General features: G+C 47.3%; 1 protein-coding gene across 1 annotated transcript in view; it reads left to right on the top strand.

Annotated features, from left to right (window-relative positions):
* Window positions 1–21,328, top strand: part of POFUT2 (protein O-fucosyltransferase 2) — a 131,792-nt gene extending 110,464 nt beyond the window's left edge. Inside the window, exon 9 of the mRNA XM_086955529.1 lies at window positions 19,876–21,328. Within this exon, the coding sequence (XP_086811655.1) occupies window positions 19,876–20,029 (154 nt within the window). The 3' untranslated portion in view covers window positions 20,030–21,328. The remainder of the gene's footprint in view (window positions 1–19,875) is intronic.
* Window positions 21,329–22,655: the final 1,327 nt, after the last annotated feature.

The following is a 22,655-nucleotide window of genomic DNA, read 5'->3' as shown; positions in this document are numbered from 1 at the left end:
AACCTGGTTCCCCAATTGCAGTCTGCAGCTCTCTCCTCCGTAGCGCCACATCTTCTCCATTAAGTGCAACATATAATCAAGTGAATAACTGAATAAAAAAAATAAGGTAACCAATAATTTGAAAGTGCTTCGTCACTATTTTAAAACTCAGAAAAAATGTCCTCATTTTAGTTTTTTAGAGTACTAATTATCATTTCTATGGGAATAAGACCCTATCATTTTTTTTTCTAAAAGAAATGAATTGGGTTTTACAGTTTTGATTACATCACAATGAGATCAGGTGCACCACACTTTTGCAATAAAAGTAGAATGTTAGCAATCTAGTTGTTCATTGGAATACAGTTGGGAGGCAGAGGTCAGGGGCACGTAGTCCTATCATTTTTAAACCATACATCCCGGAATGCAAGACTTTTATGTTTCCGAGACACGACACAGTGCATGTTGGGCAAAAAAACATAAAATATATCTGTATATCTATATCCAAATGCCCGAAGCTATGAAGAGGCACTCAATAACGTGCCCACTATGCAGTGTACCATTTCAAATTGCCTCAGCAAGTATTGCTGAAATACCCAACGCATTTCAAGGCAGAGCGCCTCTTCATTAGGGGGTTCGCTCCACAAATAGCGCAATGACGTCTCTTTGTTCAATTATGCTGCTTCATTCTGATTTGCTAATGGCCCTCAGTGGGCCGCACTAAGTGCGCTTTCAACCACATTGCATGCTGGATTTTGCAGTCCAAAGAAAGTACTTTATTAATTTCCCTTAGTAGGTTTAAAGCGATTTTGTGGCAGTAAAAGCTTTATTTAAATACTTTAGTAGGATCCGACATGTCAGGGTAATATTTTCTTACTTCTTGCACCCTGTGCTGAAAAATTGCTCCGATGCAATTCCGGGCCCCAGCCTCTTTAATTACCAAGATGGTGCACTCTTCCACGGCAGGGCCGCCGTGTCCTTAAATTATTCACCAAATTCCGAAGCTACGAAGAGGCACTCAACAACGTGCCCACTATGCGGTGTACCATTTCAAATTGCCTCGACATCCTCGGTAAGTATTGCTCAAATACCAAACGCGTTTCAAGGCAGAGCGCCTCTTCATCAGAGGTTTCGCTTCACACATAGCACAATCATGTCTCTTTGTTCAATTATGCTGCTTTATTCTGATTTGCTAATGGCCCCCTGTGGGTCATGCTAAGTGCGTTTTCAACCATATTGCATATTATATTTGCAGACCCAAGTGAGTACTTTATTAATTTCTATATATGTATTATATAAGGATGCGTGGTACTTGAATGCATGGTAAAATAATGTGTGGTAAAGGCTGCATACCCTTTTACTGCATAATAATTGCCATTGTGTTTTTGTGTCCTTCAGTTAGCTATAAAATATGTCAGGATTTATTTTTTAGAATTGCTTAGTTACTGAAGGCCTAGAATATTTCCAGAAGTCAAATGGGTAGCATTTGTTAACTGACACAGGAGTTAGTCTGTGTCCAATAACATTACATGTGTGTATTACTACCTTAGGCAGAAGCAAGAATCTTCTTTAGAGTATTGCACCAAAAGCAAATGTTACACCTTCTTTCATTTTGCAAAGGCAGAATAAAATGATGATATTTTCAATGTGCCACTAATGCTCCCGGATCCAAAAACAATGTTTTAAAAAAAGTTGAGTTTTAGTGATTATATGTGGTAGCATGTATTTAAAGTTTTATGTTTAAAAAAAATAGCTATAAATTAAACTGGCAAGCAGAAAATGTGCTTTTTTTTTTTTACGACGTTGACTCATTTCTTCCACATTAATGCTGTCTCCGGGTCTCTGATATTAACCTTGTATGACTTTCTGTATCCAAGTACATCTAGCATTCACCGTAAGCCCCTCTCTTCTCTTTATCTTTCATGCAAAGGTTTTTAACTTAAATTTGTAGAGCCTCATGATGTTATGGGAGTTTGTTGCATGATTGTTTGAGACTGGATGGTCCATGCATATAGTATGAGGTCCACTTGATATCCTCGTTCATTCTTGGGACAAATATAATACTCTGTGTAGTGTGGAGGGAAAAAACTGCAATGCACCAAGTAGTTCAGCAAATGTTGTGATATTAACTAAAATTGGCGGCAATTTCATGAGTGGTGTGTTCACTCATGAAAGAGAACAAAGATTGGTCCTTAGTGAAGACATGTCTCCAAGCAGGGCGACCAGTGATTCCCATCTCATGGTTTACTATGGAGCACCATGGAGAAGAGTGGTGGAGTTTTCCTATATGATGGCCACATTGAATCTGTGCACTGCCTGTCTTCATAGATGAGAAATACTGGATGGGTGCATGAGGCTGTCTTCATAAACGTCTGCAGTTAATCAACACTTGGGAAGTATTTTTGCCTACCATGTTTGATTGTTTTTGTTTCTATTTAGCCATATAATTTATACACGCAAGTTTCATTTCAGATTGCGCATCATTTTTTGGTATCCTTAAATTTATCACAGTCATGTATATAATTGGCAGAGGGATGCGAGTCGTTTTCTTAAATTGTAATGATCGTTTTCCTTATTCAGTGAATTGAACACTCAGTGTGATTCTTGCTGCATGTCCCCATTCTCTGACCTGGTGTCTGGAATGCTGATAGTGAATGATGTAATAGAATGCTGGTGTGTGGTGTGGATTGGAGGCTAGGACATAGGGATAGTTAGATATGGGATGAGCACTGAGAATATCTACCTGCTGTTGCTGTAAGCTACGTGAAGGAAATGGGGTGTATTATATGGTGTGGTTGTCCAACCGCACCATGTAATAACACTTACTAACCCGTTTGGGACCACTAGGTCTCATGTGTTAAACCCTTAGCTCAACCCTGGGTAGTTGTGGCTCTGAGCTGTCAGGCTTACACAAAGGAACAAGTGTAAAGCATTTAAACCACACTAAACAATTGAATAAGATATAACAGACACAAATTTTGAAAAATAAAGCAGAATTTTATATATTTTTAGTACCCAAAATGAAAAGGATCCACCAGAGGGTTCTGGAGCAGGATAATTTACAAAGTATAGTAAATCAACATTTTTTACTTAACCACTAATAAGCATTGGGAAATTAAACAAATTTGGCACTTGAAAACTTTTTCAAGAAAAACTTTGGTAAGTATCAATGCATTTACTTAGACTTACTTCAGACAGCCAACTCCCCCAGGCAGCTAGTCAGGGGGACCAGCAAGGTCCTCAGAAACTGTTACCGTAAAAAGGAAGGCAGTCTTAAGTTTCAGCGTCAGTGGCCCCTTGCTATTGGCTTCTATGTAGTAGTCCTGATGCAATGGATACAGGATTCTCAAGGACGCTGAAGATGTTGCTGCTGACTGGTCTTATTCGGGCTACTCCTCGATTCACAGGCTTGGTGAGGTGATCCTGGTCGTGGGTCGACATCCGTTGAAGTCCATTGAAGTCCTCTCGAGGCGGACGTCCAGTGACCACAGTCACCCGGTACAGTGTTTTCAGTGGTTCCCTTCTTCTGGTGGTAAATTGTATTCTGGCCCATCAAACTGCACTTTGATGACTCTCCTGGGTCCAGCGATTCGAGGCAACCTTTTTCCATAGTCCTGGTCCTTGGTGCTGCATGGCAGCGATTCAGAATCTGTGCTATCAACTTGCCCAGTAGGCTTCTTCAACTGTGGTGGCCCTGTGCTGTAAACAGGAAGTCAGCCATCTGACCCTTGGAGTCTCTTGCTTTGTCTGGGTTCTGGAGTCGACTTCTCCATGAGCAGGACATAGCAGGCACAATCCCTTTTGTTTGCTAGCCACCTGGTGCAGTCCATGTCAGTGCAGCCTCTCATCGACAGGTCCTTGGTGCAGCAGGGCAGTTCTTCTTTGGTCCTCTTCGCCTATCCAACAAGATCAGGGGTGCCCTTTCATGCCAAAAAGATGCCCTTAGGGTAGGTCGTGATCACTACCCAATGGGCTACTAGTTTCCCTCCCCTGATGACTACTTCCTGTGAAGTGTGACATTTACCTTTTCAAGAATTCTCTTTTTTGCCCAATCTCAAAATGACAGAACCCCTTTCACCCATATACAGAGCTCCCTAGCCCAACTCAGAGGTGTGGCTACCAAGGAGCCTACACGCCCTTGGAAAACTGGTTTGGCAATGAATTATCCCCCTCTTTGACCCTAGTAGTAGCCTCTCAATGTAAACACTAGAGCTGCCTATGTCCCAATTGTTGGTCGTTTGCCATTCAAAGGTGGCTTCTCCTCTGAAGCTTTTCGTTTGGGCTAACTCCAGTGTGGCTTCCTGCCAGGGAGAGGCGCAACTCTTTCCCCCATGCAGGCTACAATTGTGTCCTTTCCTGGAAGTCGTTCACCCGTCTTCTCAGGAAGGCAGAGGGCTGTCTGGGAGTACAGTCACTGTGTGCAACCATAAACAGGCACTAAAGTGGGAACTTCTAAAGTTACACTTTGCCCACCAGTGACATTAAATTCAATGTAACAATTAAATCAGATTTAATACACTGATTCTTTTGATACCTTACAGTACCAATTTTAGTGGTACTATTCAGAAGTTAGCAGGGCTGAGATGTCAGCCTGCAACTCTGTACTTGCCAATGGGGCTACTAACCTTTCAACAGTAAAAGCGACAATTTAGGGTTTTTACTGCTGGAGCATGTAAAAGTACGTGTTCCACCTTTTAATATACATCATCCTTGCTTGGGGCTTTGCATTCCTACCTTAGGGATGACTTATATATATTTTAAAAAAAGATGACTGGGCTTTGCAATTACATAAAATCGAATTAGCTGTTTAAAACTGCTCTACCAGTCTGCAGTGGCAGTCTGGGAGAAATAGTTTACCATGTCTTACTCGTGGTGACCAACTAGTACTGCAGTCCACCAGAGACACTTCAACTTACAAGCCCTAGGTACACCTGGTAACATATACTAGGGACTTACAAGTAGGTTGAGCTGTGCCAATTAGGTGTAAGTCAATCAGCCATGTACCTTTTTAATCGTCAGGACGTGCACTAATTCCTGATTAGCAGAGCTTGGTTCATTTCAGAGCCATTACACCAGTGCCTGTGTGAGGGCAAACTTGCAAAAAGCCTGTTTCCTTACACAACGTTCGTAAAATTAAATAAAAAAATTACCTCCTACCTAAGTGGCTGCAGACTCTTGTAGGAAGACCTGGCCCTCCAACTACATTTTGGTGTGGAGTTGTCAAGGACCTGCTTGGAAATGCAGCAAAGCTCTGGTGGGAGTTTGGGGCTATATAACTGTGGCGGACTGGTCTGTGGCCACCTACCCTCAAGTCCACAGGAAAGTAATTCCAGCCCAAGATGCTGGGCAGCAGGAGCCTAGTGAAGAGTGTGGGCAAGGTTTTGCAGGGACAAAGGGCCAGCTGAGGAGATTTATAAAATGAGGTGAGGTGTCCCAGTGCACAATCCTAAGCTTATAGACAATGCTGTGGAGACAGTGGGAGAGGACAGGACATCTCCTTCATAGTAAGAATAAATCTGAAATGACCTATGGAGCTTCGGTAGTAATACATTCCATGGTGATGGTGACATTAGAAGAAGTGTTGGTGAGTGTGCAGTATGTTTTCTCTAGGTGTCTGGCACAGGCTAGTCCTGGCCTTTGGAGGGTTATGTGTGCACGGTTGGTATTAGTGTACTGAGACATGTGCACGTTTCTCCACTTGAAGCATATGTGCTGGCCTCACATATCATCACAAGACCACTCACAGCTCTGTTGAGAAATACCTGCTCTGCCTACACCGCTAGAGGGGCGTGCACTGCATGACCATCAAGAAATCTGTTGAGTGCGTCAACGCATTCAGCTTATTTTATGGTGCCTAGTGTGCCGTGACCAAAGGAGATGCAGTGGCTCATTCTAGCATTGTCGTCAAAGTGATGTACTGGGGTCTTGTGACAATGGTCAGTACCAGGTAAATGGAGACTTTCCTCCCCATTTATTTGTATGTCAGTTGGTACTTGAAGAAGAGGGTGTGGTGTTTGGGGGCATAGCAGCACAACTTGTTTATGAGAGACTCACCAGTGTCTAGAATTTCAGAGCTGGGTGTCTGAGTGGAGGTACTGGCTGTGTAAAATTTGAAATCCTAAAGGAGGGTAGTAAACTAATGTCTGATTGGGACAAGTCTTGAGACATTGAAGAAAGACTACCCAAGCCCTCCTAGTTAGTTTGAATAGAGAAGTAGGACTATCTCCAGGGACATTGGAGGGTACACTGTGTCCTGAAGTCACTTGAAGTCGAAACATCAACTACTTGGCATTTGTCATGTTGTGATGTTAAAATATGACATTCAGTTAATAAATAAGCACAGGCATTTGGCATTCTTGGAGCTCATATTATATGTAGTCATGTTAAGAAATGTGCCTTGTTTCACACTAACTGTGAAGGTTATTTGGTTGGTGATTCTTGTATATTGATATGTGCAATATACATCTTATTGGTAATTGTTAGAAAGGGGGGTTTGTGGTTGGGTAGGGTACGCAACTAAGCCAGGCAGAACCCACCACTCTAGTCAGGGCAAGTAAGTTACACACCAAAGCTCACTTTTCCTCACCATCTGGTAGCTTAGCTCGGAGCTGTCGGACCTATCATCAGCGGCAATGACCACACCACAAAAGAGACTCCACACCGGATTATATAAAAAATATATAGTATGTTATACATAACACAAGACCAAAACAACATAAGTCATAATTACTGTGCATATTATGCAGTCACCTATATAGTACTCGTTATCTTGAGCAATGCAAGGCATAAAACAACATATATCAGTGAGGCTCTGAGGCAGAGGTCTTCAAACTTTTGGAAGTTGAGCCCCCCAGCTGAATTTTTTTAGATGTTGGGCCCCCCCAACACCTGACAGAAATTTCTGGAGTCTGTACACCACATCATCAACCGCCACGCGCATATTTTGGGCCATATCCGGCAAATAATGTTCAACCTTTTTTAAACCTCTGCGCTGTGTGGGTGGCAGAAGGGCCATGTGAGTGCACAGTGATCCATGCAACAGTTTGAGAGTAGGGTAAGAGGAGTGACTGCAGGGTGCGTGAGGTGACCATATGAATTTGGGTGCAGATGTAAGTGCAGAATGGGACGAATGAATGGAAGGTTAGTGATGGGCTTATTTGAGTGGGACTGCAGATTAAGCAGTGAGGGGAACAGCTGAGTGAAGTGCCACATGAGTGCAGGTTGTGCTTGTATGACTGCAGGGTGAGGTACAGGGTGAACAGCGCAAGTGCATTGTGAGTGCAGAGTGATCAATGTGAGTGCAGCGTGAGCGGTGAATGATGTGATTGCATGGGGATCAGTGTGAGTGCAATGTGATTGCTGTGAGTGCAGGGTGAGCGTGAAAGTGAAGGGCGAGAATAAGGAGCGAGTTGTCTGAATGCAGGGTGCATTCCCAGACATTTAAAGTAACTTAGCATGTTATTGACGACAGCATAGGATTTCAGTACCTTCAGGGCATGAAATTAGAGAGTGCATTTTGTTATTTTGCTTTTACATAGCAGTTGCTACAGCACGTTTTGTCATTTCACGCTGCATAAGAAAACAGCCATCTCTCTGTCTAATTCTCTCCTTCATTTGATCTTTATCATACTCTGCCTCGTATTCCGTTCCGCTCTTTTCTGTTCTATCCCACTTAGTTGCTCTTTCCCTTTCATGCTCGCCATCATCAGCGGTCCTCACACTTGACACCTGATTTACGCTACTAATTTATACATGGATAAGCACTGGTGTGGGTTAAAAACAGATGAGGATAGTAACATACACCAGATGCTTATATACGGCCCCCCAAAAGTACAAGAAAGAAGAGTTGCTGTTCTGCTGGGAAGTGACATACTGTTCGTTTCATATATTGCTGCTGTCCGTGCTGTGCCACTAGAAGTAGCTATGTTTTGAAGTATCTGTTCCCACGTAGAGTAATGTACTTCTGCTGAACAGTGCCTGATATATTGAAAATCGGTTCATTAAAAGTGTTGCTTGCTTTTGAACAGGGCAAGCACTTCGCACTTGAATATATAAGGTTTTATAGCGACTTACCAGTTCTGTCCCATTTAAAGTATTGCAGTCTTAATTTCAAGCCAGTGTTTGCCAGTAGGATCCACCAACACTTATTTTAGGAACTAGCACTTATTTTTTCTTAACATAATTTGATCCCAAGTAAGAGAGAAAATACAACAAGCATTGGCATAGCCAATAGGTCACGTTTTTGGGACCTTCTAAGTATTTAGTTATGCAGCACAATATCCTTGTTGCAACAACATCAACTGTTCCATGGCTAAACACTTATAAGGTCCCAAAGGCGAGACCTATTGGCTATGCCAATGCTTGTTTTTTCTTTCCTCCCAGTCTTCTACTGTGTTTCAACTTAATTTCCAATATGTTGATTCTGGAAACTTTACTGTGCTATGGTTTACCATGATGAGTTGGTGGTAGTTGAACTGGTCTTATGTAGCTATTTTACCTTCTGGATTTTTCTCATTGTTTGGTGCAGTAGTGTATCTATCTTTTTAGATCCAGGATGAATTTATAGGATTGATGTTTCACGAAAACAAAAAAATATCTATGACGCTAATTTACCTTTCTGCAAACATCTTAAGCTGCACTTAATGACAGCACAGGTATCTAAAAGGTATTTCAGTCCCACAGGATTGGGACATAAGCATAGTTCTACATAAGTTATTACTTACCTAGAAAGTCTCCCCCGTGACTCCTATTCAACTCACGGGGCACTGTTCTGCATAATACTGGTCTATGTACCGAAAGCCTTCATGGTTTATGAATTTTACAAAAAGGCGAGTGAGTTTTGTTAAACTACTGCAACATAAGAAACTAACTTGACAAGTCAGACTAGCACCTCAGTAGAAGTGCTGAAAGTCTTCGCGCATGATTAACGAAGAGAGCTTTTTAAACACCCATTTGAGCCACCAGTTAACCCTACAGATGAATGAGCTCTGTGGCCAATATCTTAACCGTCTATGGCTGTGCCCAACCTTTAAACAGGAGGAAAATAAATGTGAAAGTGTGAGGTAAAGGGGCAGGGAGTTCTGGTGGTGAATGCGAAAGGCATGAGGTGAAATCAACACAACGCAGCCTTAGTATTCACCACCTCGACCTTTGATAGCATTGACCACAATCTTCAGAAAAATCTTTAGCACCGGGCCTTTTTTATTTTACAAATTAAGCACCGTCATTAATTTGTAGAGCTGAAATGCTTCAGCTGCAGTGGGAGGCAAGGAGTCTGCCCTGCTATGGAATAGAACGCAAAGAACAGGACTGTCTGTTGTTTGCTTTCGGTTTTAGCAGGGGAGAGAGACTCCCTGCCTCCCACTGCAGCTGAAGCATTTGAGCTATACTAATTAACCCCCTCCTGTGACAGTTGCGTCTGCTCTTAACATAACAAAAGCACGGGCATGTAGTGCCTCCTCAATTTAACCCTCCCCCCTCCAACCCTCTGTTACCTGAGCTCTACAAGAAAAAGAAACCCCATTTGAAATGGGTGAAGACGTGACATTGAGACAAACAAATGTAAGAGTTTAGGGTGAGTGTGTGCCCCCCCCTGAGATTATGTTGCACCCCACAAATCAGATTATGACAACAACAACAAAAACGCAAGTCATCACATCACCATAAATGCATGGCACGTTAAGCATGATTCATAAATACTTTGCACCCTATGCAAGTGTCCAACATTACAGTGCATATACTTTAAAATGTATCGCTCATAATTCTGGCCCAGACAAGGTACAACGATTAAGATCACACCAGTAATGCAGACTGTCAGATTAAATCAACAACCTACAAGGAGGACATAGGGGGCGGATGCACCTGCACGCCTATTATGCAGGATACAGTAATAGTGGTAGCCCAGTCCACCAACTAGGCATGGCCACTCCTAACTCCTGGTAATGTAGTTGCCACTTTTGGCGAAAATGTGGTGCTATAATGGGAACTGTAACAGGAGGATGGTGATCTCACTCTGGGTAACTCCCCGTAATGCACAAGAGGAAACAAAGTGTGATCCCCCAAGATATGTCCCAAGCACAATGGGGGAGGGGGTGGTAGACGCACACTGTGGTTACGAGCGGGAAGACCTCTCCTCGTCCCACCGTGTGTATACAGACAATGTCTTCTACATGGTGACAAGCCCGGAGCCCTTCATTGACACCCGGGCTGCTCCCTCTGAGCCAAAGTAGAGGCGGTGGTGCCCCTGAAGGGAGAGCGGAAAGGCGACGCTACTCCCTCTGGGCCCCACTGTATTCCTGGTACTGAGAGCAGCCCTCCGTTTCCCCGGGGGCCCGCTCTGTCTGGACTAAAGGCGGCGGCAGGGGCAGAAGGTAGCAACAGGAGAGATCTTCTCCCAGCATGGCGGCTTCCCCGCAGAAGGCCTCACTGGTGGGGGTTTCAAATAGCTGGCTTCTGTTTCCTCTTATGGAGGGATGGTGCCAATGGACGGCACTCTTCCCCCCACTCTTACTCAGGTGTCTTATGTCGCGGTCCCCTCACTGAAGAGGGGCCACGTGTAACCTAAGGCACAAGATACTCCGTTAAATCACTTGGTTGGCAGCTACTCTGCTTGACCTTTATAGGCACATGGTCTGTGCGAAAGGATCCCAGTCTTGGCGAAACATGATTGCTCTGACCAGAACTATCTGGGAACCGAAGGAGCACTTGGCACTCTCTTGTCCTAAGAACAACACCAGCACATGGGGCACCTAACTCGCACTGATGTATGCAAATGCCTTATGGACGATTCACCAGTTGCTGACTCCCTCAGACGTTGTCAGGTCGTTTTAGTAGAGTTCCTTTCATTCATGAACTTTCCAAAGAACAGGGAGGAGCCATCCCCTGGAGAACACTGAGGCACAGAGAAGGGAGTAGGCAAGCAGGCCAGCACAAGAGACCAAATGCAGGGTGACAGTCTCTCCAGCAGCCCAACATGTAGCAGGCCAGCACAACAGCAAATAGTCCAAATGGTTGTTCCTCTTGGCAGCACAGCAGTCCTCTGGCACAGTGCAGCATGTAGAGCCAGCAGCGTCTAGTTAGAAGCCCCATGCAGTGTCTAAAATTATGGGGTCAGAACCCCTGTACTAATACTCACAATGTCTTTGGTCAAGGGGTAACTTCAAAAGGACTAGAAGTGCGCAACAATCCATTTAATCCAGCCCTAGCTTCAGACATCAGTAGAGGTAAATTAGCCCTTAGTGTGAGTGCAGCACACAGCCTTTACAAATGTAAAGTACGAACCCCCTCTCCCAGCCCAGGAAGACCATCAGTATGTAGATGAATGCAGATGTAACCCTGCCCCACCCAACCCTTCCTGTGTGATGGCTATCTGGAAAGTATGCACAAAGTGTAGCTGCCACACAGGCCCAGACGTGGATTGGAGTCAGGCTGCACAGCACAAAGAGTCATAAGCATAGAAAAAATGCCCACTTTCTAAAAGAGCCATTTCTAAAATAGTAATGTAAAATCCAACTACATCAATAAGCAGGATTTATCACTACCATTCTGAACATAGCAAACATGGCAAGCTGCTCCTTTCAGATCAGAAATTACTAGTTACATTTATATAAGGGAATTCCCAAGGCTAGTCTGAGAAGAATTGGCCTCACAGCATACGCTGTTTGTCACTACCAGGATATGCCACACAATAAAGGCACATGTCCTACTTTTACTTACACAGCAACCTACCCATAGGGCCACCTAGGGCCTACCGTAGGGGTGACCTATGTGTAATAAAAGGAGAGATCTGAAAGAAACAGGTTAGTATTAGATTCCTTACCTTAGAATATCCCCAGGCGTCAGTCTGGATCCGGAAACGTTTGCGTAGCAGTACCCCTGCGCGTCGGTAGGCGTCGTCTGCAGGCGTCCCCTGCGGCTCCGCGTCCGTCGTCGGCGTTGTGCGCCGTGACGACGTCGCTGGAGTATATAGACGCCGCCTCCGTGCGCGGACGTCAGTTCTTCTTTTTTCCGCGCCAGTTAGCGCAGATCCCAGAAGTGCAGTACTCCGGTCTTTTGACCAAGTTTTTTCTTGAATCCTTGAATCTTCTTATGGTGCCAGTAGGATGCCTGGTTTTAAGAACTGTGACGACTGTGACCGCACGATGTCGGTCACGGACCATCACCGACTCTGCCTCCGGTGCCTGGGCCCCGACCACGACGTGGACGCCTGCGTCGATTTCCGGGCCTTAACGAATAAAGCTAGACGGGAGCGGTCCCGCTCGAGCTCCGGGTGTCGGCCCCGCATCGAGAGCGGTCCCGGTCCGGCCGGAGGTCAAGGGAGCGATCGAGGGAGCGGTCGCGGAGCCGTCACGAGCGCTCCGGGAGTCGTCACCATTCCTCTGGTTCCTCAGGTAGGAAGCACAAGAAGTCGGGGCGTCATCATCGTACCCCCGACTCCCCCCGACGCTCGCGCGATGCGGCCGGGGGTTCGGGTGGCCCCACTGGCGCGGCCTGCTCCATACCCTGCGGTCCCTGGGCAAGGCGCGTCGCCCGAGGAGATAGAGGCGTTCCTCATGGCCATGAGGGTACTGTCTCCTCCGATGGGGCCTCCGGCGCCTTCGGGCCCTGTGGTCCCGTCCGAGGGCCGTAGCGGTTCGGGTGCTCCTGCCTCGACGCCGTCGGGTGCTCCGGCCCCGGCGCCGCCGACTGCTCCGGCCCCGGAGCCGCAGGGGCCTTCAGGGTCGACGCCGGCTGGTAAACCGGCGTCTCCGGCGCCGATTCCATCAGGGCTGCCCCTGACGCCGCCCCCGCGCGGCTCCGGTTCTCCGGCACCGGTGCTCCGGCACCGGCTCCGGGCGGCGCCGCCCCCATTCCCTCTCCGACTCCGGACGCGGAGTCGAACCGGCGTCGCCCGACGACGCAGAGTCCGACGCCGATGGGGCCTGTGGACCCCGGGGAGCCGGTCTACATTGTTGATTCCGAATATGGCGAGGATGTAGATTACGGAGAGGAGTGGGAGGGGTCTGAGGACCCTCTGACCCGCGAGTGTCAGTACAATGTGGACTGGACGGGTGACTTGGGTGACACCAGTGGTCTGGATGACTCCCCCCAACCCTGGCTTTGTCTCGCCTCCTACCGTGGCTTCGGAGGAGGGGGCAGCTTATTCAGTGGTGTTGATGAAGGCCTTAAACCTTGAGCTCCCCGTCGCGGCCGTGAGGACTAACATCCTCACTGAGGTCCTCAAACCGCAGTCATGCCCACAGGAGCCACTGCTGCCGTTCAACGAGGCCTTAACTGACGTTCTTTTGGGCACGTGGTCCAGGCCCGCTTCAGGTTCGCCTGTTGATAGGAACGTGGCCAGACGCCACCGTCCGTGTACGGATGACCCCAAGTTCTTGTCCTCCCATCCCACCCCTGAGAGCCTGGTGATCCAGGCCTCGACTTCCCAGACCGCATTCCCGTCGGCCCCGCCCGACCGGGAATCTAAGAGGTACGACCAGTATGGTAAGAAGGTCTTCTCGTCCCTGAGTCTGGGACTGCGGTCTTGCAACACCGCATGCCTCTTGGGCCGCTACACCCACTCTCTGTGGGATACGGTCACGGACCTGCTGCCTGAATGCCCGCCGGAGGTAGGGGCTAAGCTCGGCAAGGCTATGATTGAAGGCCGAGACGCAGCAAGATACTCCATCAGGTGTGGTCTTGATACGACCGACTCACTGGGCAGAGCGATGTCCACGACGGTGGCGATTCGTCGCCACGCCTGGCTGAGATCCGCCAACTTCTCGGCAGATGTCCAGAATGCATTGATGGACATGCCGTTTGATGGCAGTCGCCTGTTTGGCGACAAAGCGGACCACGCGCTGGAGCGCTTCAAGGACTCCAGGGTCACGGCCAAGTCCTTGGATCTCTCGACCCAGCGCCAGCAAACTGGTTCGTTTTGATCCTTTCGTGGCCAAGGAATGGGCGTCCCCACACGTGCTGCCAGCCACGCGCCGCAACAGACTTATCAACGCGGTGGCGGCCGTGGAAACCGTCGTGGTGGCGGTCGGGGACAGCGGCGAGGTCAGACCACACCTCCCCCCGCAGCATCTGCCACTAAATCCTCCTAGTCCGTGCTTTCAGGCCCATGTGACGCCGGTGGGTGGCAGGGTTCGCCATCACCTCTCCCACTGGCGCACAATAACATCGGACAGGTGGGTGCTGCAGCTCGTCGAAGGGGCTACTCCCTCCCCTTCGAGACCACTCCTCCAGCCATGCCACCGCAGAACCACCGTGTGTCGGGGGACCACTTGGCACTTCTGAGGGAGGAAGTTACGGCCCTCTTGGCAAAGGGGGCCATCTAGCGCATTCCTGGGCCGGAAGTAGGACGTGGTTGCTATTCCCACTACTTTCTGGTACCCAAGAAGGACAAAGGGGGCCTACGTCCTATCTTGGACCTAAGGAACGTCAACGGCTTCCTCCGGAAGGAGAAGTTCAAGATGTTGACATTAGCTCAGGTCTTGGCTGCTCTAGACCCGCAAGACTGGATGGTAGCGTTGGACTTGCAGGATGCGTATTTTCACATCCTCGTCCTGCCGGCCCACCGGCACTACCTGCGGTTCACGGTAGGCCACGAGCACTTTCAGTTTATCGTGCTCCCCTTCGGCCTTACCAGCGCCCCACGGGTGTTCACAAAGGTGATGGCGGTGGTCGCAGCCTATCTGCGCAGATTGGGGGTTTCAATCTTCCCCTATCTAGACGACTGGTTGTTGAAGGCGGGCTCGCCCCGGACAGTCGTCCACCACCTTCAGATGACGGCAGACCTCCTGCACGAGCTGGGGTTCTCCATCAATGTGCCGAAATCACACCTGTGTCCCTCTCAAAAGGTCCTTTTCATCGGAGCGGTTCTCGACTCGGCGCAGTTTCGGGTCTATCCTCCGGAACGGCGAGTCCAGGATATACAGGCTTTGATTCCCATCTTTCAGCCGTTATCCCGGGTTTCGGTCAGGTTGACGCTGCGGCTGCTGGGGCTGATGGCTTCCTGCATCCTTCTGGTGCATCATGCCCGGTGGCGGATGCGGGCTCTGCAGTGGGACCTGAAGTTTCAGTGGGCCCAGCATCAGGGCAACTTGTCCGACCATGTCTTGATCTCGGAGGGCACTGCGAGACAACTGCAGTGGTGGCTTATGGACCGCGATTGGGTCAGAGGCAGATCCCTCTCCCTTCCCCAACCGGAGCACGTTGTTGTGACGGACGCCTCCCTCCAGGGCTGGGGAGGCCACTTGGGAGAGGCAGAGATCAGAGGCATCTGGTCTCCGGCGGAGTCCCGGCTCCATATAAACCTGTTGGAGCTCCGGGCGATTCGTTTGGCACTGAAAGCATTCCTCCCCTTTGTCAGCGGGAGTGTGGTGCAGGTGTTCACGGACAACACCACCGCCATGTGGTACTGCAACAAGCAGGGCGGGGTGGGGTCGTGGACCCTTTGCCAGGAGGCTCTGCGCCTCTGGCAATGGCTGGAACATCAGGGCGTGACTCTGACGGTTCAACACCTGGCAGGTTCTCTGAACGCCAGGGCGGACGAACTCAGCCGTCGGTGCTCGATGGATCACGAATGGCGTCTGAACTCGGACGTGGCGCAAAGCCTCTTTCTGCAATGGGGAGAGCCTTGGTTAGATCTATTCTTCGCGTTGGAATTTCCAAGGCGGCACTCACTCAGAGACGCTTTTCATCGCAAGTGGAGTTGTGGTCTGTTGTACGCCTTTCCGCCTATACCACTTCTGCCCAGAGTGCTGAAGAAGATCAGGCGCGACCGGGCCCAAGTCATCCTTGTGGCTCCGGACTGGGCTCGAAGGTACTGGTATCCCGAGCTACTCAGCATGTCAGTCGGTCCCCCGATCCGCCTGCCCCTTCAGAAGGACCTTCTGTCGCAGCAGCAGGGGACGGTCCTCCACCCGAACCTGTCCAGCCTCCACCTCCATGCGTGGAGATTGAGCGGCGACAGTTGAGGCCATTTGACTTGCCTCCTGAAGTCTGTGATGTGATTCTGGCAGCCAGGCGTCCCTCCACAAAGTCGGTATACGCCTGCCGGTGGAACAGATTTGTGGCATGGTGCACAGCAAAGGCTGTGGACCCTCTTTCTGCCCCTCTTTCCGAGGTTCTCCTCTTTCTTCTCTCTCTTGCCCAGCAGGGCTCTGCTCTGGGCACTATCAAGGGCTACCTTTCTGCCCTTTCGGCCTTTCTAAGGCTGCCTGATCAACCTTCCTTGTTCAAGTCCCCTATTGTAACGAGGTTCTTGAAGGGCATCACACACATGTATCCTCCTGTTCCGTTTGTGATGCCTCAGTGGGACTTGAAACCTGGTTCTAACCCTCTTGATGTGTGCTCCCTTTGAGCCACTTCGTTCCTGTCCTCTCCGTCTCCTGACTTTGAAGACGGCCTTCCTGGTTGCCATCACCTCTGCCAGGAGAGTGAGTGAGCTCCAGGCTCTTTCTGTCAAACCTCCTTTCCTGTCCATTCATCCGGACAAGGTGGTTTTGAGAACTAGACCTTCTTTCCTGCCCAAAGTTGTCTCTGCTTTTCACATTGGGCAGTCCATCACCCTCCCTTCCTTCTTCCCGCCCCCTCATCCTTCAAAGGATGAAGAGCTGCTCCATCGTCTGGACCCAAAACGTGCGCTTTCATTTTATATGGATCGCACACGCCAGTTCCGGGTGGATGACCAACTGTTTGTTGGCTACGTGGGTGCGAAGAAGGGACGGGCGGTACATAAACCGACCATCTCTCGGTGGGTCGTCCTGTGCATCAAAGCGTGCTACTCTTTGGCTCGGAAGGAGCCTCCTGTTGGGCTGAGGGCCCATTCCACTCGGGCCACGGCGGCTACAACTTCCCTGGGCCGGGGAGTCCCTTTGCAGGACATTTGCCAGGCGGCTACGTGGGCCTCGCTGCACACTTTTGCGAGGCACTACTGCCTGGACAGTCCAGTCCGGAGGGATGGCTTCTTTGGCCGTTCGGTCCTCCAGGACTTTCTGGTGTAGGATTGTATTGGTTCGCAGACCCACCACCGGGGTTGGTATTGCTGGGGTATCTATTCTAAGGTAAGGAATCTAATACTAACCTGTTTTTTTCAGATGAACAAGTTACTTACCTTCGGTAACGATATATCTGTGAGAAACAGTAGTTAGTATTAGATTCCTTACCGCCCCACCCATCCTCCCCGTTCTGCGAACTGATACCTAGGGTTAAGGACAGCCCTTTCAGGGCCCTAGTTTCAAATGGCACCAGTGTTGGTTCTCACATGGCTCTGCGTGTTCTGGCGCGGAAAAGCTGTGTACAAAGAACTGACGTCAGCGCGCGGAGGCGGCGTCTATATACTCCAGCGACGTCATCACGGCGCACAATGCCGACGACGGACGCGGAGCCGCAGGGGACGCCTGCAGACGACGCCTACCGACGCGCAGGGGTACTGCTACGCAAAAGTTTCCGGATCCAGGCTGACGCCTGGGGATATTCTAAGGTAAGGAATCTAATACTAACTACTGTTTCTTACAGATATATCATTACCGAAGGTAAGTAACTTGTTCTTTAGGGCTTGACAAGTACTTTTAAATGGCAAGTTAACATTGCAGTAAACTGCGCACGCGGGCCCTGCAGTGGCAGGCCTGAGACAGGTTTGAAAGGCTATTTCTGTGGGTGGTACAATCAGTGTTGCAGGCCCACTAGTAGTATTCAATTGTTGCCCTGGCCATATGGGATACCATGTTTCAAGGGACTTAAAAGTAAATTAAATATGCCAAACAGTGTAAACCGTTCATACCATGTTTGAGAGGAGAGAGCACATGCAGTTTAGGACTGATTAGCAGTGGTAAAGTTCCCAGAGTCCTAAAGCCAGCAAAAAGAAGGTCGGAAAAATAGGCAGAGAAAGGCAAAAGTTTTAGGGATAGCCCTGCAAAACAGGCCAGGTCCGACAGTAATGCATGTGTTGGGTTAGTAAGTTTATATGTGAGTTGATTTCTGTAATTTGGGAATTGCAGTATTTAATAATGCTTGTGCTGTGCTGAATTCTTAGTACTGCGAGGCCGGTTTGGAAATTTAAATTATTCACAAGCGGGCTGTTTTGGGATTACAGTGTAAACATTTACTTTAATCACCCTACAGAGTCTAGTTAGCAGTTTGGGGAAGGGAGTGTAGTACCCATCTGCGTGTTGCATATATATATGCTAGTTGTGCATGTCCAAGTGACACTGATGTGTGGAAGAGTAGTAACCTGCTATGATAGATGAGTTGTGTCCATTCGGGGTGAACTGGGGAAAGAGCATTACTCTTTTGCTAGAGGTTGTATGGGGGCTTGGCCCACCCATGGGATGTGGAGTTGCGGAAGTATAGTACCCTGTTGTGAGGGTGAGGAGTTGCATGAGGGAGCAGACAGTGGTGTGAAAGAGTAGTATGCTGCTATGAGAAGTTGCATGGGGGAGTACAACTTGAGTGTGATGTGGCAGAAAAGTACCCTATCACAAGAGGTTGCTATGGGCAATACCCCATGAAGTGAGAATATGGGGAAGTGTAGTACGCAGTGAGGTTGTGGTTGATACCTACAAGCTTTGATTGAATGTTGCAGGTGATAACTATAGATTTCACCTAGTTCATCAGTCTGTACAAATGGAAGATAGAGTATGTTTGTGACTGTTTTGTGATGCGTTTTATTCCGTGTGCGTCTACTGAAGGCTTTCATCATTGTGTTCAAAGACGTCCTGACTTTTTCTGCTGCAGTTTCAAAAGCGTGGGTTACTGGTTGCAGATTAAGTGCTTTCTTCTGCCTGGAACTTGGTCAAATAGATTTGCCAGCTGGTGTGACTGGGTGTGAGGTGTGTTGGAGAAATGATGTGTACAGGAGCCTGTGGTGGAGTGTGTTGTTCCTCTGGGGTTCTGTGTGTTGCTTGGCAAAGATGGAGAAGTCTTACAGCTGTTGAGTCTCTGTCACGGGGGTAGTTAAGCAACTGGCGATGGATGTTTAGGGGCATTGTGTATGCTTATAGTTGTGATGATAGGTTTTATGTTGGATTCTTGTCAAGGGAATTTTGAGTTGAGGTGATATAGGGTCAAACTTGACATTTTTGTTTTATTCCTTGAATGTGAACATTTGGGAATGACGGGGTGCCGTTTATTGAAGAAAGAATGCTGTTGCGTGACTGGGCATCTGTGACAATATGTCCTGCATACATACATGATGTATGGTATAAGTTTGAGTGTGCAGATAAGTGGTGGTCAAACGTAATTTCCAAGAAGGTTGCAAGACTTGGAACGTTGTGCATTGGTAATCACAACCTAGTTGTCTCATTTCTTTCTTTGATGTGAGCTGTAGGTTGCCTGATCTTTTGACCTGCCACAGAGTCTCTGTGACTGTTTGTTGCCTTTGTTTATTTTCGTGGGTTATGGAGAGTTTAACAGGTTCTTGTTGGGTAAATGTGTAAGGTAGGCATTTTTAAGATTGAGAGATTATGAATCCCTGCACTTAAAATGATAAGGAATGGCTATTCTTTATTTTGTTTATAAGAAGGGAAGGGCTGTCCCTATAGTATCCTATGTGTCCCCATTCCCTGCATGTCTGAGCTGGTGTCTGGAATGCTGAGAGTGAATGGTGTAATAGAATGTTTGTGGGTCTGTTGTGATGTTGAAGCTATGAGATAGGGACAGTCAGTTGGAGAGAGAATGAAGACCTGACAGAGTCTACCTGCTGTTGCTGCAACCTAAGGGCCTGATATTAGATAAATAACTAATCTCCAACCTGAGTGGCACCAGACTCTTGAATTAAGACCCTGTTTTCTAACTTCAATATCTTGTTACCATCGAACCCTCTGTGCTGCGTTGGCGAGTGGAACTCTTGTTTTTTTGTCTTAAATTTGATGTCGGGCAACTTTCAATAAATTGTTGTTCTCATCCATGCAGGTACTTTATAGGAACCTCTGTTTCAACATTCTCCTTTCGGATTTATGAGGAAAGAGAAATTCTGGGCATGGATCCAAAGACAACATACCATCGGTTCTGTGGGGACAAAGAGGAAAACTGTGAGCAGCCCACCCACTGGAAAATTGTGTACTGAATTAAAGGGGAAACACTAGACCACGAACTTCTGAGTAGTGTTGTAAAATTCTGAAGAGTAGTGGCATTCCTGGATTCAGCATGCTAAACGCAGCGGAACATGGATGTACCCATGGGGAAATATGTACTCTTTATAGACTGACTCCCTCAATGAGGTTGCCCTGCAATGGCACAGGGAGATTCGTATTTTTTGCCATTGGTGGCAGGTTTTATTCAGGTGCTCTCGTGTTTTTTTCCAGCAGCCTTTTAAAACTTTTTTTGTTGCATTATGTACTAAACTTTTTTGTAATGGCTAAAATACATGTTGCTCAAACACAGTATATATGAACTGTCCATACCGTGCAAGGACATCGTTTTGCGGGATCCTTGGTAAGAGACAAAGGTTTCAGAACATAATGCTTCCGTTTCATGAAGCAAGACCACAAAAAAAACATTTTGCTTATCTCAAACATTTTGTAAGTATTTTCTTGTACACCTGGATGAAGAACGGTTGTGTTAATAACAGTGTTTCTAATGAGATCCTCTTGGGACACTTTAGCTATTCTGATATGGCTTGTAAAAGAAATGTGTGTTATCAAATCTGTCTTCATTATTGTACATCTAGGAGGCACCTGTTTATGGTCACTGGTAGGACGCTGTCTTCTACAAGAGGCTGTAACTGAGAATAAGTGCTGATTGCATTTGTGGGCTTCTTACAACATCATAGGAACAACATTGAACGCCAGTGAGGTGGCTTTTTACACGTTTGTTTTTTGTAAATTCACATTTGGAACTGAATTGTGTCGACCACCTTATTTCACTGCGGCTCAAAACGACTGTCATGAGGACCACATCTGTCAATCACTGGAGATCTGGTTGTGACTGTAACAGACAAAGAAGAAAAGATTCCCTCAACCATTGTGCCCCTTGTAAAATGTGTGCTTGCCTGTTTCTAACCTTGATTCTTGTGGGGATTCTCCGCGCCTGTACAAGAAGATCTACCGGAAATTATGTCATAATTTTTTGAAGATGGAGGGGAGCTGTGTATAGACTACAGGGATAGGGCTTGGTGGGATAGTATGAGATAACTAGATGGCAAGTTGGCATCTAATGCAATCAAGCATTCTTGTTCAGTATTTATACAGTAATATAAATTGAGTTTTTTCCCTGGTGGTCTTCGTTAATCCAAATTCTTGGTGAACTCGAAAGGCTATGGCTAACCTACCTCGCTTGCTTGTTCTTTCCTTTCGGTACATAAAATGTCAGTCTCATTGTCCCATTCAGGTCACTTTTTATTAAACTTCAGTATTGTAGAGTCTCAGAGTGTTGCATTTTGTTCAATTCTCCCTTCTCAAAAGTTCCTTCCGACTTTGTGTTTCCTGCAAATTTACGAGCAGTTGTTACTCTGAAAATGCTTGTCCGCAAACACCTTTGACACAGTTTCAGTGCACTTAAGTTACTCCAAAATAAAGTGGGATTTCATGATCAATTTCATTTGCGGCAACAAATGGACAAGGACCTTTTTTGTCAGCCATAAAGGATACTGGACTTCTTGTACACGTCTGTTTATTGTGAATCATTATGGGTTGGAGTCCCTTACATGTTCGAAAGCGTCATCTTAGCCTTTGTGTTGAGTTAACCCTCTGTACCTCCTTACCTAAGTTAGATAGGTGTGAGTAAACATGATGATATGGATATACGTTTTGCAGGCACCTTTTGATGAATAAGGGTTGTCCATGTTTTTCAGGCAGAGGTCTTCAATTTTTCCCTTTAAATGTTTCATTCTCAATGTTTAAACCGAGCATTTATGTTTACAGAAGTAGTCACAGATGCTAAGCTATCTGTCTTGCTGAAACCATGGCTTCTTTGTAAATGTATGAAGCGCCCCTTCTTACTTTGCATTCTGGGAATGTTCTGCTTACATGGGTACTAGCTTTAATAGGTTTGAAGAGCAGGTGATATAAAAGGACAGCTAGATTTCCCAAACTACCACTAAGAAATGGAACCTTGTTTTGTGTGGAGGGTTTTGTGCCTTTAAACAGGTGCATATTTATTTTGTTTTGGCTGCACAACTTGTATGGCTTTTGTACAGTAGTTTGGCCTTGAAAGCAGCCCCAGCATCACACCGTGCAGTTCCCATCAGTGCTGTTGGATGTGCATCACAGCGGAGGGTAGGTTCACTGCCTCAGGAATGGTAACAGCTCAGAGACGGTCTGCTCCCGAAGCAACAGCCGTCTTCCTCCAATGAGTGCTCTCAACATGTCTAACCTCCCAGCGTTAACTGCCTGTTGTATGTTTAAGGTGTGGGAGGAGTGTCCTCAGCTAGTGAATGTGGCAAGCTCCGTCGAGGTAATTCGAAATCTGATGGATCAATCGCTCCTTTCTTCTTTAGTGATATAGTTTGGTGCACTCTTGTTAGGCCGCTCACCTCCTTCGCTTTAGAATTCAGCAGAAAGTCCTAATGCAAAGTATTGTTTCGTTCCATTCTCACACGTCTATGTATGTAATATTGCTTTCTATTTATGTGTATTAAGTGCTTACAATGGCCAACTGTGCTGATAATTATGCGTTTTGTAAACTGAGAGAGGGGAATATTTCCACTCCGAACCTCTTCCAGGACTAGCATCCATTAGAACAATTAGACAGGT

The sequence above is a fragment of the Lissotriton vulgaris genome, chromosome 2_1, assembly GCF_964263255.1.
Source record: "Lissotriton vulgaris chromosome 2_1, aLisVul1.2, whole genome shotgun sequence".
Taxonomy (NCBI): Eukaryota; Metazoa; Chordata; class Amphibia; order Caudata; family Salamandridae; genus Lissotriton; species Lissotriton vulgaris.
Note: the sequence above shows the minus strand (reverse complement) of the source record. Positions and strands in the feature narration are given on the sequence as shown.